Below are 14245 nucleotides of genomic sequence, written 5' to 3' on the forward strand. Positions count from 1 at the left end.
GTTGGACACTTACTGCCAGTATCACAACAGCCTGCTGATATAATATTGATCTCATCAAGATGTATCAATGTGACAATACATGCATTGTATGCAAACACTGAGTGATGCCATGCAAAGATAGCATATGTAACTAACGTTTCCTTCATATATACATATATATATTTTGGTTTTACACTAATGTTGGATAGGTCTATCCAAAAGGAATGATTGTTATAAAATGTATATAAATATCCATACAAATTCATGTGTACGCACTTTAAAAGCTATCATGATTAGATATTTCACATGAGGCCTGGAGCTCAAAAGGGCTTCCTATCTGACCTTGACTGGACAAGCTTAAACAAGCTATTCTGTACCCCCTTACAGGTCACCTTGCTTGTCTGGACTACATGATATGCAAGCGTTACACAGTGCAGAGCCTGCCCTTCTGGTCTGCCCATATCTGGCTGTTTTGTATGGTGCAGACATTGCACATCCATGTCAGCCATATTTGGCTTGGTGCCTTATTCTAGTTCCGCTGACATGGCATTACTTTAGGTATATGGCACCTAGAAACTTGTCACTCTGGGAAGAAGCGGTCTGAGAGCCCCTAAGGTGTCAGATCTGACTTCTTCCTTGCTAATTAGCAATGATGCATACTTTTTATACCATTAAATACATTTCCTGCTATGTCTGGTGAGTTTCCTTCATTTGCTTCTGGGAGGGTGCCAGTATTTCCCCATCTGGGGTATTCGCGATGTGCGGGATGAATTAGAATATGAAAGAAGGCGTCCTTTAGATCTAGAGTAGACAAAGTCGCCCTGCCTCAAGAGATGAAGTACTTTTTGAAGAGTTACCATGTGAAAGTGCTCCGACAATATTTGTTTAACTCTCTGAGATCTAGAATAGGTCTCAAGGAACCGTCCTTTTTGGGAATGAGGAAGTAAAGGGAATAAACCTCTGACCCTTGGTACTGAAGTGGGACTGATTCTATAGCCCCTGTGAGTAATAAAGATTGCACTTCTTGTTGAAGCAAGTCCTGGTGGTCTGGTGATATTTTGTGAGATTGAGGAGGATTGTTGATAAGCTCCAGGCCCTACTCATATTGGATAATTCCAAGAACCCATTTGTCTGTTGTTATTGATTCCCAAATGGGGAGAAAGTCTTCAAGTCTTCCTCCCACAGGTCTGGTGTAGTTGGAGGGAAGTGTAGGGAATTCATTTTTTGCTTGAGGAAGGGGCAGTGCGAGGTGTGTTGTTTTTACCTCTACCCCTGGAGACGTTTCCCCTATAACATCCTCTGTAAAATCCTCTTGTAAAAGAGGATTGGGAATGGCCTTTGTGAAAGAAAGTGTCCTGGTCAGTGCCTGTGTACTTGGACCCTCCCCTATAAAAAGAGCACCGAAAGGAACCTCTATTTGAGGGAGACTGAAGCGCTCCCATCAATTTTGCTACATTGGTATCCTTTTTCAGTTTTTCTAGCCACTTCAGGGCCAAAAAGATGTTTTTATCAAAGGGTATAACCAGGATGGATTGTTGGACTTCAGGTTTGAACCCTGATATGCTCAACCATGTTTGTCATCGTAGTAAGATGCTAGCATTTACTTCTCTAGCTGCGGTGTCAGCTGCATTTATAGCGCATCTGATAGAGGCATTCGAAATTAGTTTGCCATCATGGACTAAATTCTGAGCCTTTACCTTATGTTCCTCTGGAAGAAACTGAAGTAATTGTTCCATTTCGTCCCAGTGGGCTCTATCGTATCTTGCTAGCAAGCCCTGCATTTTAGCTATACTCCATTGGTTAGCTTCTTGCGCAACCACCCGTTTACCCGAAGGATCGATCAGCTTAGATTCTTTATCTGGGGGAGGGGCATCCCCAGATGCTTGAGAGTTAGTCCTCTTTCTCGCATTTTCTACCACTAAAGAGTCAAGCAGTAAATGACCCTTAATAAATATAGGATCTGTAGGGACACATATATATTTTGTATCTACTCTAGGAGTAAGGATTCTGGCACAGACAGGATCTTTGAAAATATCATCTGTGTGCCTTAACATACACTTGAGCATAGGTAGTGTCTGACTGGACTTATGGGATCTTAGTGTGTCAAAGAGAAAATCTTCCTCTGAAGACTCTTTATGTAGCTCAACCCCAAGGTATTCCTCTGCTCTAGCAATAAGCTGTTGGTAAGACTGATAGTCATCAGGTGGAGATGGCTTGGCAGGATAAAGATCTGGGTCTGTGTCCTGTGGGGGATCAGTCGTGTAGTCTGTCCAAGGATCTGGTAATTGTACATCGTCAGTGTCACCTGTGTGAAAATGAGGTAGAGGAGACTGACTCAGTGTAATTTGTAATGGATCAAGCTGTGGTGGAGAGGGAAGAGGAGGAGGAGAAGGAAGTGTGTGGAAAAGATTAGTCCCCACACGTTTTTTCTTGAGAGGAATTGTGCATGGGCTATAGTCATCAGAAAGCTTGTGCTCAGGGTAAATATATAACTTTTTCTGTTTTGGATCCAGTTTAGGAGTTATGTTTGGATCCGGTTGGGTTGTAGGCAAGTCTTTGCTTTTTGGCACCGAAGCTTTAGGAGTTGAGCTGGAATGTCCTTTCGGTGCTGAGGGTTTCAACTCAGACGGATGTTTCTTGATTTTCGGTGTCAAAGTTTTCGGTTTGGAACCCATCTTGGATTTCAAGCTGGCAGATTTTGGCTCGGAAATGGGCTTTGGCTGACTCGGTACTGAGCCGGGAGGCTTTTCAGAGAGTTTTGGTGCCGAGCCATGAGGCGGATCGTTGGAAACCTCTTCTCAGTGCCGAACTTGGCTTTGAGGCAGAAGTGGTGCCAAAGCCTTAGATTTCGCAGGGATGGTGGGAGGGGGGGAGAAGGTGTCTTCGGTACTCACGTCCCCTTGTCCCTGCGGCACATCATCGTCCTCAAGGTCGATCTGTAAGTCTGATCTGAAGTCCGACACAGCTGAAGCCATCTTCTCCTCTGCCGCTGATACCTCTTCTTGTTCGGAGTCTTCGCCGAAAAGGTCCGGTGTGACATCCAACCATTGTCGCTGCATCTCTCGACGTCGAGCCCGACGATCACGGAGAGTTTTCTTTGACCTAAAGGATCAGCATGTGTTGCAGTCTTGCTCTTTGTGCTTGGTGGACAAGCACAAAGACACACTGGATGAGAGTCTGTGAGTGGATATTTCGCGTGGCAAAGGGGACAGAATTTAAATGGAGTCCGTTCCATCGACGAGTAGCCGAACGGACGCGGATGGGCCTGAAGGCCGCTAGGAGATCTTCCGGTCGAAATGTCAAAGTTTCTTGCAATTCGAATTGAGCCACGGAAAGAGAAAATGCGTTTGAAAACAATAACGTTGAGGTAGGGAAAGGACGCACCGAGGGGGAACCCAAGGATTGATTCCAAAGCGGAGCGAAACAATACCTGTCCGAACCTGATGGCGGGAAAAAACAATCTAACAATGGAGTAGATGCTCATGAGCACTATCACCGAAAGCAGGAGTCATCTACCTTGTAACTAGAAAGACTTCTTCAAACAAAAACAACTTGCAAACATCCAGACCCAACACTAGATGGCAGGAGTATGATCTACAGCTCACATGCTTCGAACAGAAAGGAATAAAAAAATATGTTTTTTCGGGGACCCCAGAAGGATGGAGAGTCAACTAGTGATCACAATAAGTTCATCTTTTATGTGGTAAAGATGGCATTCAAAGGATGCACGGGTTGTGGATTTCCACTATTACATTCAAAGGGTACAAATGGCTGAAAGATTTAGAAAAAGGGAGATTCTCACTTAGAATGGAGTATAATAAAGGTAAGCATGTCACTCAATGGGCTTTTTAATAAATGATCAATTTGAGAATTTTTACTTATCATATCATTTTAATAAATAAAGGAAAATAAGGAGTCTGGTGATCTCTTAAGCCAGAACGGATCTTGACAGTTTTGAAACCTTCTGGAGTGAACAGCAAATAAGCTAATAATTGTTGTGTACGGTTAAAAAATGCCCTGGTTGCATTCAATTGATAAGACACAAATCAGGAAAACTAAGGAAATGTTGAGGACTGCATTAATTTGCTTTCCAAGGACCCACAGTGCCTCCAATCTCTAATGGCTCCTTATCAAGTAAGTAAGGGTTTTTTCTTGGTTGTCTGTTTTTTGTATGCATTGTCAGTTACTGAACTCACACTTTGCTTCATCTTTATAGGTCTAACACAGACTGCTTTAGATGTCCCTTAGAGATGATCGAATTCATAATACAAATGAGCCCCTCTCCTCAGCTATTTGTTGATGTGACATTCCATTTTGATCAGCTTACATTCATCCACCACTGGTTTACTGTAACAAGTAGAATTGAAGTCTGCCGTAGTTTATGTGCACCAGGATACAACAATGTCAATGGTAGACTAGGTGTTTGAGTCCATATACGGCAGAAGATGCGTTTGCTTCCTTTATACTATGTAGATGGGGTGATTACTGGTGCAGAATTTCCATGCAGAGTCCATTCTTTGAGTCACCTGATACCCTATATATAGTGATTAGATTCTTCACATTCCATGGTGCAGCAAGTCTGATGATCCAACATTGGTGGAGTCAGTCCATTCATTATCAGGTGCTCTAGATGTAGGATGTATACATGTTGAAGGAAAATGGTGGGGGCAGCAAAGAAGGTGGCTGGCTACATTCTCCATACACTTTTTGGGGGCTGTCTGGGTAGGGAGCTAATGTGCACAAGCAGCAACATGACGGGAGGACTATACGAATGCAATGGCCTGCTGCAGGCATCTAAGCAGCACAACAGGGAGTAGCACTCCCAACACCAAGCTTCCCCGATGGGGCCCTCCACCAGAGGAGTACTTATTCTAGAAGGACATGCTATCTTTGCAGCAGAGCCTGCCAAAGAGTGGGTACATGTGTAAAAGCAGAAAGACACACAAAATGGAACAGCTGAATGTTGCTTGAAGGATGGAAGTGTATCTATCTCCTGGATAACCTTTCACATTGAGCTGCTCACAGACAGGCAGCATTAAGCAGCTAACAGGCTGTCATGGGAAGCTTCTAGCTGTGGGAGGTCGCCTGGCAATACCAGGCAATAACAATAAATCAGTGGAGTCATCCTTCCTTAGCATAGCTATTTCACTCTTTGTTTTCCAAGTGTCCCAATTTCAGATCCGAAGAGGCACAACATAAATAACAATGCCTGGCATAAAGGGATTAACAAAGGTATAGAAGACAATGTGGTTTGCACAGAAAAATATAATATGGCAAATTGGGGGGAAGTCTGAGTCTCCACGCTAAGCTACTTAATCACTATACAGATCACCCTCCTCACTTGTATGGTAGAGGTTTTTCCACTGCAAGCACTATACGTGTGTGTTTGTGTGGTGGTGAAAGATAGGCTGCTGATGCGTTTCCTTTGGGTATGGGTTCATGTATATAGTGGTGGGAGCTAAGTAGGAATGCTTGCAAGATGTGTTTTGCAGTGCTGGTGTACTTATGCCTATTTGTGGATAGGGTGTGTCATTGTTAGATACATGCCCTACTGTACTTTGGGTGCAGGTCCATGTGTGGGAGGAACTGTGGTTAAATGAAGAGTCGGCAAGTGAATGAGGATAATAGCTAAGTGTGTCAATTTGTCTACTCATCCAACAACACACACGGACATTCACACGCCCATCTATACTCTTATCTTTCAGACTGTTCGTCTACTCACCTACTGATATATCTATCCACTCGCCTATCTAACAATCCACTCCATGCATGCATGCATGCATGCACCTACTCATCTACCTATTCATACCATTCAAACATCTAAATACAATCACACACACACAACTTGCACACCAATAAACAAATATACACTATAATTTAGACAGTAGGCCAATTAACATATCAAACAAGAATACAGCCAATTCATGTAACAGTGAATGAAAATTATAAAGAAAAAATATGAGCTGAGGGTCTGTCAAATTGAGTATTAGGACCCAGTTATAGGAACACATTTGTGGTAGCATTGCTGGCTTCACTGTTTATTCTTGGAATGAAAACGGTATGCAAACAAAGCAGTTGGTACCACAACTCGCACCTTCCAACCACAATGGCATTTTCTCAAGATTCGAAAAGGTTGTGGAACGTGGTACCCCTTAGACAGAAAAGCCAAAAATCAATAAACAAATCCCATCAAATCATACAAGTCGATGTGAGAACACCAGATTGACTGAAAATGCAATATGTTACATTACTCGTGCCGTACCCACCTTTATCCCATTAAAATTGTCCACAGCAAGAATAGTACTCCTTTGATCTTCATAGCAAATGAAGCAAAATCCTTTGGATTTCCCAGTCTTCTGATCGCGCACAAGATTAATGTTTACTATTTCTCCATACCTAATTAAAAAAAAAAAAAAAGAAAAACAATGTATTTAAACTTGGATGCTAAGGCACTCTTAGACTTTTACTCTAATTTCTATTGAAATCAATGGAAACTCCATGACGAGTTACCTTTGTCATTAGCATCCAAGTGGTTAATGTTCACACTGATCATCTGCAGAGGTATCATATCCAATGCTAAGCAGACAATCTAGATTTCATCAATTTACTGGACCTTTTCATCTAATTTTAGTGTCACAAAACACCCCAATTTAACCTTCGTGTAATACAAGAGTCAGAGTGTCAATTAATGTATGCGAGTTTGGGAAAAATTACTAACTACACTAAAAAAGAAAATAATAGTATAGAAATGAAACCACCATTCTAGGTCATACTTTAGCAACCTACTATAGAGGTTGTACTTGATTAATATGTATGCCTGAACAAAGTACAAAGTGCTTTAAGATTCAACAACCAAAGCTCTTAACCCCTACACAAGTTGCATGAAAGAGGATTTAAAAAATAATTGCATGCTTTGAAACGTTTGAGCTTACCTAGTAAGCATCCAAGATTAAAGAGTCCTATAGACCAGAGCAATCAACCTTCCATCCCTGTACTTCAGCAAATTATTTTTGGCATGGTACACTTTTCCTTTGTAAACCAATATATTTCTTGTGTTGTGGCTTTGTTACCTATACCTTCAACATTATTTGGCTGATTATTAGAGTCCCTGGTCTTGTGCCATTTTACCTTGGGAAGGGATCTGAACGTTTCTGTGAATAAACAGAAGTTAGAGTTGCGAAAAACAGAATTAAATGTGCTAAATTCTATGATTATCGCTGCTAACTGGGATGTCTGACTTGCTTCTTAACATCCAAAAACATAATTCATGGAAAATCCAGGAAGATAAAAATTTGAGAACATTCATGAAGCAGAACAATGAGGATGGGCGGTTGGAAGTTTCACAATGAAACAGAGGGGATAGGTAGAAAGCTTACCACTAGAAATCGCTCAATCAGCATTCCAGTCAATAATATTTTTGTATAAGTCTTTTTTACTGATTTTAAACAAAGCCATAAACAATACAAGGCAACGTAATAGCAAGGGACAAGCACAGATATCGTAACTAAATTTGAGGTATGGATCCCTCACCACCACAGTCCAAGTGAAGAGAATCACAACAGGAAATAAGCTGTACACAGGCAATATGAGGTCCATTCCCCCATGTTTTCGTATTCTTTTTTACACAACCTCTCCATTTGAATATCTCCTTTTCGGAGTTGCAACAGAAGTTCATGTTTCTCTGCCAGGTAGGCGGTTGGCGACTGCCAGAGCTGAGCAATGTCCCATTTGGCCACGAGGTATCCAATACCGGCAAATAACCTATGGCATGTAGTGTCAAGCCAGCCAGCCATTATCCCAAGAAGTGCCACTCTAGGGACCAACTCTGCCACTACCTGCACCGTGCACGTGATCTGCACATGAACTGAGATCCAATAGGCCTGTATGGTCGGGCAAGACAATATAGCGTGATAGAAGGACCCAGCAGAGTCGCTGCAGCGTGTGCAGGCAGGTGAGCTTGAGCACCCCATCTTCCAGAGCCAGTACTGTAGTATATACTGAGTAAAAATAGGAGAACTGGATGAGCGGGAAATTAGCGGGTATGGTGAACATGTGCTAGCCATCTTTGCGTCACACCAATCATCATCATCCAGTCCATCATTTTTGCATACAACTTTCCATACAAAGTTCAGCTTCATGCCTAAGACTTAATCTTGAACCAATAGGAACATTTCATCCCCAGCTCGACAGCTCTCGCTACAAAGAAAAATAAGCAACTCCAGGCCAATTCTGGAATTGTTGGGCCTCATCACTGAGATGCAGATTGAGTATGGTGTCTGAGGACAGCTCAGGACCTTAATTCAGATTGGCATCTCTGGTAATAACCTATGGTTCAGAGAGGTGGGGTAGATAAACACACCTACACAGCTTTGCACGCTAAGTGGAAAATATGTAAATTTTTGAATGTGCACTTAACTACCTCTAAACATATAGTAGAATGCTTGTCTGTAACTGTTATTAAAAGACCTACCACAGTGCTTACTTCAACTCCTCGCTAAATGAGCAACATACGTTTATTTACTGTTATTTTTGCACATTTGTTTATTCAAAACATTATTGCTTCCATTGTTGAAGCTACGACTAAATAAATAAAAACTAAATCATTACTACCCCTGATGATGGAAGGCATCTAATCACTGTGAAAATATCTGTAAATTTGAGGCAGACTGCAGATTATGGCTTATAATTCTCTAAGCAGGTAGACAAATGTCTTAAGAGGGTCTGGTACAACACTTAGAGGGAGAGGAGTGGGTGAAATTAGGAAAAAATAGGACCCACCCGACTCTCAAACGAAAATCATTTTGATCCCACTGCCACAGTAGAGGATAATTACAAAACATATTATAAATCACATAACTGACATCGTGGACCAGCTAATCCCGGTAAAAAAGCTTAAAAATAGGAGTAAAAATACAGCCCCCTGGTACAACGAAGAACTGAAACAACTATGTTTGATTTGTAAAAAAACTGAGAAGAAATGGAGGAAGAAGTACCTAGAGTCAGATAAGAAAGAACTGAGACTAGCGCAGGTTAAGTATAAGGAGCTTATCCTCAAGTCCAAAGCAGAATTCTATGCTAACTCCATTATACAAGCGCCCAATAGTACTAAGGCTCTTTTTAAGATCGTTAAGGACCTCTCTACTCCGACGTGTATGAGTGACAAAGTGGTGGCATCACAGAAACTTTGCGATGAGATCTTATCTTATTTTAAAGACAAAATTGTCAGTGATCTCCATCCCTACACTATTGGTGATCAGGATATTCGCGTACAGAGGGTGGATGAGGATTTGCGGCTGACCACCTCTCTGGATGGTTTTCAAATCCTTACCGATACCTCTTTTAAACAACTTGGCTCACAGTGTGTCCTCGGGCTCTCCTCTTGATCCTCTTCCACACAAAATCTGGAAGACATTCGGTCAAGACACCTTGCCTTGTCTGCGACAGATCTGTAATCAATCTTTGGAAGAAGGCATGATCCCGGAGTGCTGGAAGCAAGCTACGGTGACACCTTTGATTAAGAAGCCCTCACTGGACCCGACAACTCCAGCAAGCTTTAGACCTATTTCCCTCCTGCCATATCCAAATAAAATCTTGGAAAAGGCAGTAGGCAGGACTTTATCTTGCTATTTAGAGGATAATCAACTGCTGCACAGGGACCAATTCGGGTTCCGCCATGCCACGGGACCGAGACGGCGTTGGCAACTATACTGGACAATCTACGCATGTGAGCCGACAACGGGTATGCTACTGTTTTAGTGCTTCTCGACATGTCGGCTGCATTAGACACGGTTAACCATTCAATACTGGTGGAGAGACTGGGGAAGACGAGGTGAAGGGACGGGCTCTGCAGTGGCTACAGTCCTATCTATCGGGGAGACAGCAGGTGGTAACCATGGCACCGTTCACCTCCAGCAAATCCCTGGTAATTTATGGGGTACCACAGGGATCTGCGATTAGCCCTATTCTTTTTAATATCTATCTGCAGCCCCTGTTCCCCATCATTAAATCATTTGGAGTTGACCTAGTCAACTACGCTGACGATACTCAACTGGCGTTTTCCTTGGAAGGAAACACGCAGTATCCATGGACACGTTCCAGGAGTGTATGCGTCAGACTGCTGGCTGGCTGGGGAGAAACTCTCTGCAATTTAATGGTGGGAAAACTGAGGTGGGGTATTGCTCTTCTGTTAAGATGTCTAAGCATATACCACTGGAGTTTAGGCTCACCCCTGAAGAAGAACCTTTGGCCCCTGTCAACACGGTGCATAATCTGGGGTTTTAATGGACGATAATCTCCAAATGGAGTCGCAGGCAAATAAAACTGCCAGCGTGTGCTTCTCCTTGATATTTCCACTGTTACCAAAGCACTCACGCTCCCTTGTAGTGAGAAGCACAGTGCTAAGCAGGCTGGATTACTGCAACTCCCTGTACTTGGGAGCACCTCAATACATCTTTCAGGGGTTGCAGAGAGTCCAGTCTGCAGCAGCGAAGCTGGTGCTAAATAGGCAACACAGGTCCTCCACTACCGTGGCCTTGAGAGACCTACATTGGCTGCCGATCAAGAAAACGGTCCACTTTAAATCGCTCTGTATGGTGCACAGAGCGGTACATGATCGGGGCCCAGTTCCACTGCAGGAAAAATGTACTTGGCACCTCCCCAAGAGGCAGCTCCGCTCCTCTGGTGCATATTTGATGATGATTCCTAGATCCAAGCGTTCTAGGATGGGGTGGGGAGGGCCTTTAGTGTGGCTGCTGCACACCTATGGAACGAACTACCACAGAGTGTCAGACAAAGTGACTCTCTGACTGAGTTCAGAAAGAGTCTGAAAACTTGGCTCTTTCCCAAGGACTGATGTCTCTTTTTCCTGATACTTTGGCCCGCTTGCATGGTGGTTATTTTTTTAACGAAGCGCCAGGATACCCGTAGGGTGGCAGTTTGCGCTATATAAGAAATTATTACAATTACAATTACTTGAGATTAAGGTAGACCAATGGGGCCACCTGTACGCCTACTGCAATTTTCTTCTTAACCTGCAGTCATCCTTTGGGAGATTTCAAAGGATTCTCCAGAGGAGTGAAAAGATAGTATTGTACTGTAACTAAGATCTGGGAAGGGAAAAGACCCTTTCAACATCTATGTGGAAGACAGGTTCACATAAAGGAACAATGTAATGGATAATTAAAATGCTGTGGGATTGAAGGACTCCACAAGCGTGCTTGGAATCCTCCTCTGTTTTGGAAAGAGAACCCCATGCCTGTTTCTACTTTTATTATCATCTCAGTGAATCAGGAGGATGTTCAGGTGAGTCTCGGACTGTTTGGCCTGGGGGAAGAGGGCACTGGAAGGAGGGAACCATAGTTCCTTCCATGAAACATCCACCCATCTTGAGATGCTCCTTCAGAGCCTAGGTAATACTATAGGAAACAATACAACAAATGAGAGAAGGTGCTTTGAGCGGCAGAAACAACTTTCAGTCTGTCTCTGATCAAGTCACTGAGTTGAGCCGCAAACAAAGTAGTTCCAGTAAAAGTAAACTATGTCAGAAAACCAAATGTTTTCTGACAGAAGTTTTCCCTCCTAAAACAGATTCAACCACAGAAATTCAGAGACCATTGAAGGATACACCCAACAAAAGTCTTCTTGTAGTTCACAAGTCTCGGAGAAGACATACAGCATTAGGTATAAAAAAAAGCACTATGTTAGAAAACTCTAAAACCACGTATTTGGTCTCATTTCCCTTGTGAGAATTACTCGCCTGGGGCACAAGGATGTGTTTTTGTGGGTAGGATGCCATCAGCAATAGAGGTCCGCCGCAAGTGATCGTCTATGATGAGCTTGTGTATCCAAGTGCATCTTACTGTGACATTTTGAGCAAAGCAGCTTTTCAAAGCAGTCATGGTTTTGAGGCTGGAAGACAGCGAAGACCAAGGTCGAAACTGCTGAATTGCATCACAGGTTGCAAGCAGAAACGCCCAGGAACCCTGCATCTCTTTACCTACTGAGAGAAAACTGGTTATGGTCTCTTGGGTTTGGAGGATGAAAGTACACTTTGCTACTGGTAATATGGTTTCCTAGTTCAGTGTAATTTCTGAGAACTGTAATAAAGTTGGTTATAAAGAAATAGTGGAAGCAAATGGGAGAACAGACAGATGACGCTGAACACGTATAACTCCAGCAACCCTCTGGCAGACTTGCATTACTATGTCCTAGTTAAAAGGTGGTGGTGGTTGAAAATTAAAGCAATAGGAGTTGGGTTACAAGTTCTCATTACTCTCCCACTTGTCAACTGTTATGCAGCAGGTGCTTGAATGAAGTCAGCAAAGTACTTGAAGGTTAATAAGGTAAAGGAGTCAACAAAACCAGCACCATGGTCCCCAGATTCCGGCCCATTGAATCCACTTTGTGTAGTAGGAGAGGGAGTAAGTGCAGAGAAGACCAATGCTAAAACGCGCCCTAGAAAACAGAGGCAGTAGCTACATCTACCAATCTACTCAAAGTTCTCCGCGAATTTGAGGACGAACTCCCTGGTCAATGTTTAAGAATGGGACAATCTGTTGCCACTTATATATCATATTCAGCGATGCATCACACAAAAGTCAGAGTCATTTGGAAGAGCCACGAGATACTTGTGAACCCATGATTAATCCATGGAAGATCGCTGCTGCATTAGTCCTCTCAGCTATAGAATGGACCCTCCTAGGCAAGAGCCTGGAGAAACCAACTCATACAAAGAAAGACCTCAAAGGATGAGCCTGCAATGCGGGTGGAAGAGAAAAAAGCATCTTGTACAAAGCCTTTTGAGGAAGAGAAACTAAATCAGGTGGGTTGCTGATCTAACAGCTAGCCCTACCTACCTTGGGCTCCTTTACAGATGAGGAAAGTGAAATAACTGTAGAAACACATTCCCATTAATGTGGAACGTATGCAATACCCAGACAAGTTTAAGTCTCAGTCCTCATTTGACACTGTCTACCTTCTGATCGCTGTATTTGCCATAGGGCTTCAAATGTACTTCAATGATGAGGCCCAACAAGGCTGAAAGCAGTCCGAGGTTGATTTTGTTCCCTTTCAGAGGGAATTGTCCTTGCATTTCGGACTGGAGTGTTTCTACAATGGCAGGACAAAGGCTGATTTAAATTAGGCTGACTCCTTTATGTCGTGGCACAGTGATCAAAAGCATGATGGATTGGAAGACAAACAGAGTGGTTACTAGTGATGGTAATTAATCAAAGACTCAACTCATCTTTTTTCTGTGTTTTTTAAGTACTATGACTTGAACAACTACAAAGGCCATTATGAATTGAGGCTTAAGTGGATGGGCTGTTACAGCCAAGGGTAGGATGCAGATGTGATATAGCAGATTAACTGTAAATATAGGACTACAGATTTCACAGGTTATGGAAGACCAAAAAGAGAAGACGAGAAATACACTCGAAGGATACTGAGGCTGGTCTGATGGAGCGCAACAACATTATGTGGGTTGACCAATAGTATTAGTGGGCTTGGAACAAATGTAGTAAATGAAAGTTCCCCCTGGGAAATACAGCTCAGTAACAATCAACAACATCAGAACTCTGAGAAAATACGGTCTGCTTCAAGTTTCTTTACTAGGATTTGTCACTGTGCATTTAACTAACAGGGAACACAAATCATTTAACCATATATTTTTCTATACCTTGGGAAGGAGGCAACAAGAGTTCATGTTTCAGGACCAGTGTACACAGTCCTACGCCAGAAGTGGCGGAAATATTTGTTCATCATTTAAGACATAAGAACCACTAATAAGTCTACAAAGTCTTGGAAGTCAGTCTCATTGCGCTGTACAATGCCACTGCGACATCTGATAGTAGACAAGATGCTCTGGACTGTCTCTTGCTGATTTACAAATTAGTGCCAATGAACAACTGTGTGGCAACAGATAGGAAATGTGAACTGACTAGAGGATGTTCAACAGACAGGGCTTGCTAGGGTGTAGGGACAATGGTGATTTCTTACCTAATATGCATGAGGGGATTTGACATGAGACAGGAGGATCGAAGTTCGGATTGGCTGGCTGCCTGGAAATTCTGGCCCAGTCTTCCAGACTGCAAATTCTTATCTCAAATGGGATGTTAATTTTTGGGCAACTCCTTCACATTATCAGTGCTTATTGGCAGACGCTGGCGAAACGATTGGTTAAGCTGCTATAACATAACAATCCATGTAACTTTTGTGACACCTCATGAAGGAAGGATCATATATTTGCACTTAATCTCTTTATGGCTTT

At 42.7% G+C, this 14245-nt stretch overlaps 1 protein-coding gene across 1 annotated transcript in view; it reads right to left on the reverse strand.

Moving 5' to 3' along the window:
- The window catches only part of RBMX2 (RNA binding motif protein X-linked 2), a 161210-nt gene that overhangs the window by 66509 nt on the left and 80456 nt on the right, over window positions 1-14245 (reverse strand). The window contains exon 4 of the mRNA XM_078688357.1: window positions 6246-6375. Coding sequence (XP_078544483.1) covers window positions 6246-6375 — 130 coding nt within the window. The remainder of the gene's footprint in view (window positions 1-6245; window positions 6376-14245) is intronic.

The sequence above is a fragment of the Lissotriton helveticus genome, chromosome 4_1 (genome assembly GCF_964261635.1).
Source record: "Lissotriton helveticus chromosome 4_1, aLisHel1.1, whole genome shotgun sequence".
Taxonomy (NCBI): Eukaryota; Metazoa; Chordata; class Amphibia; order Caudata; family Salamandridae; genus Lissotriton; species Lissotriton helveticus.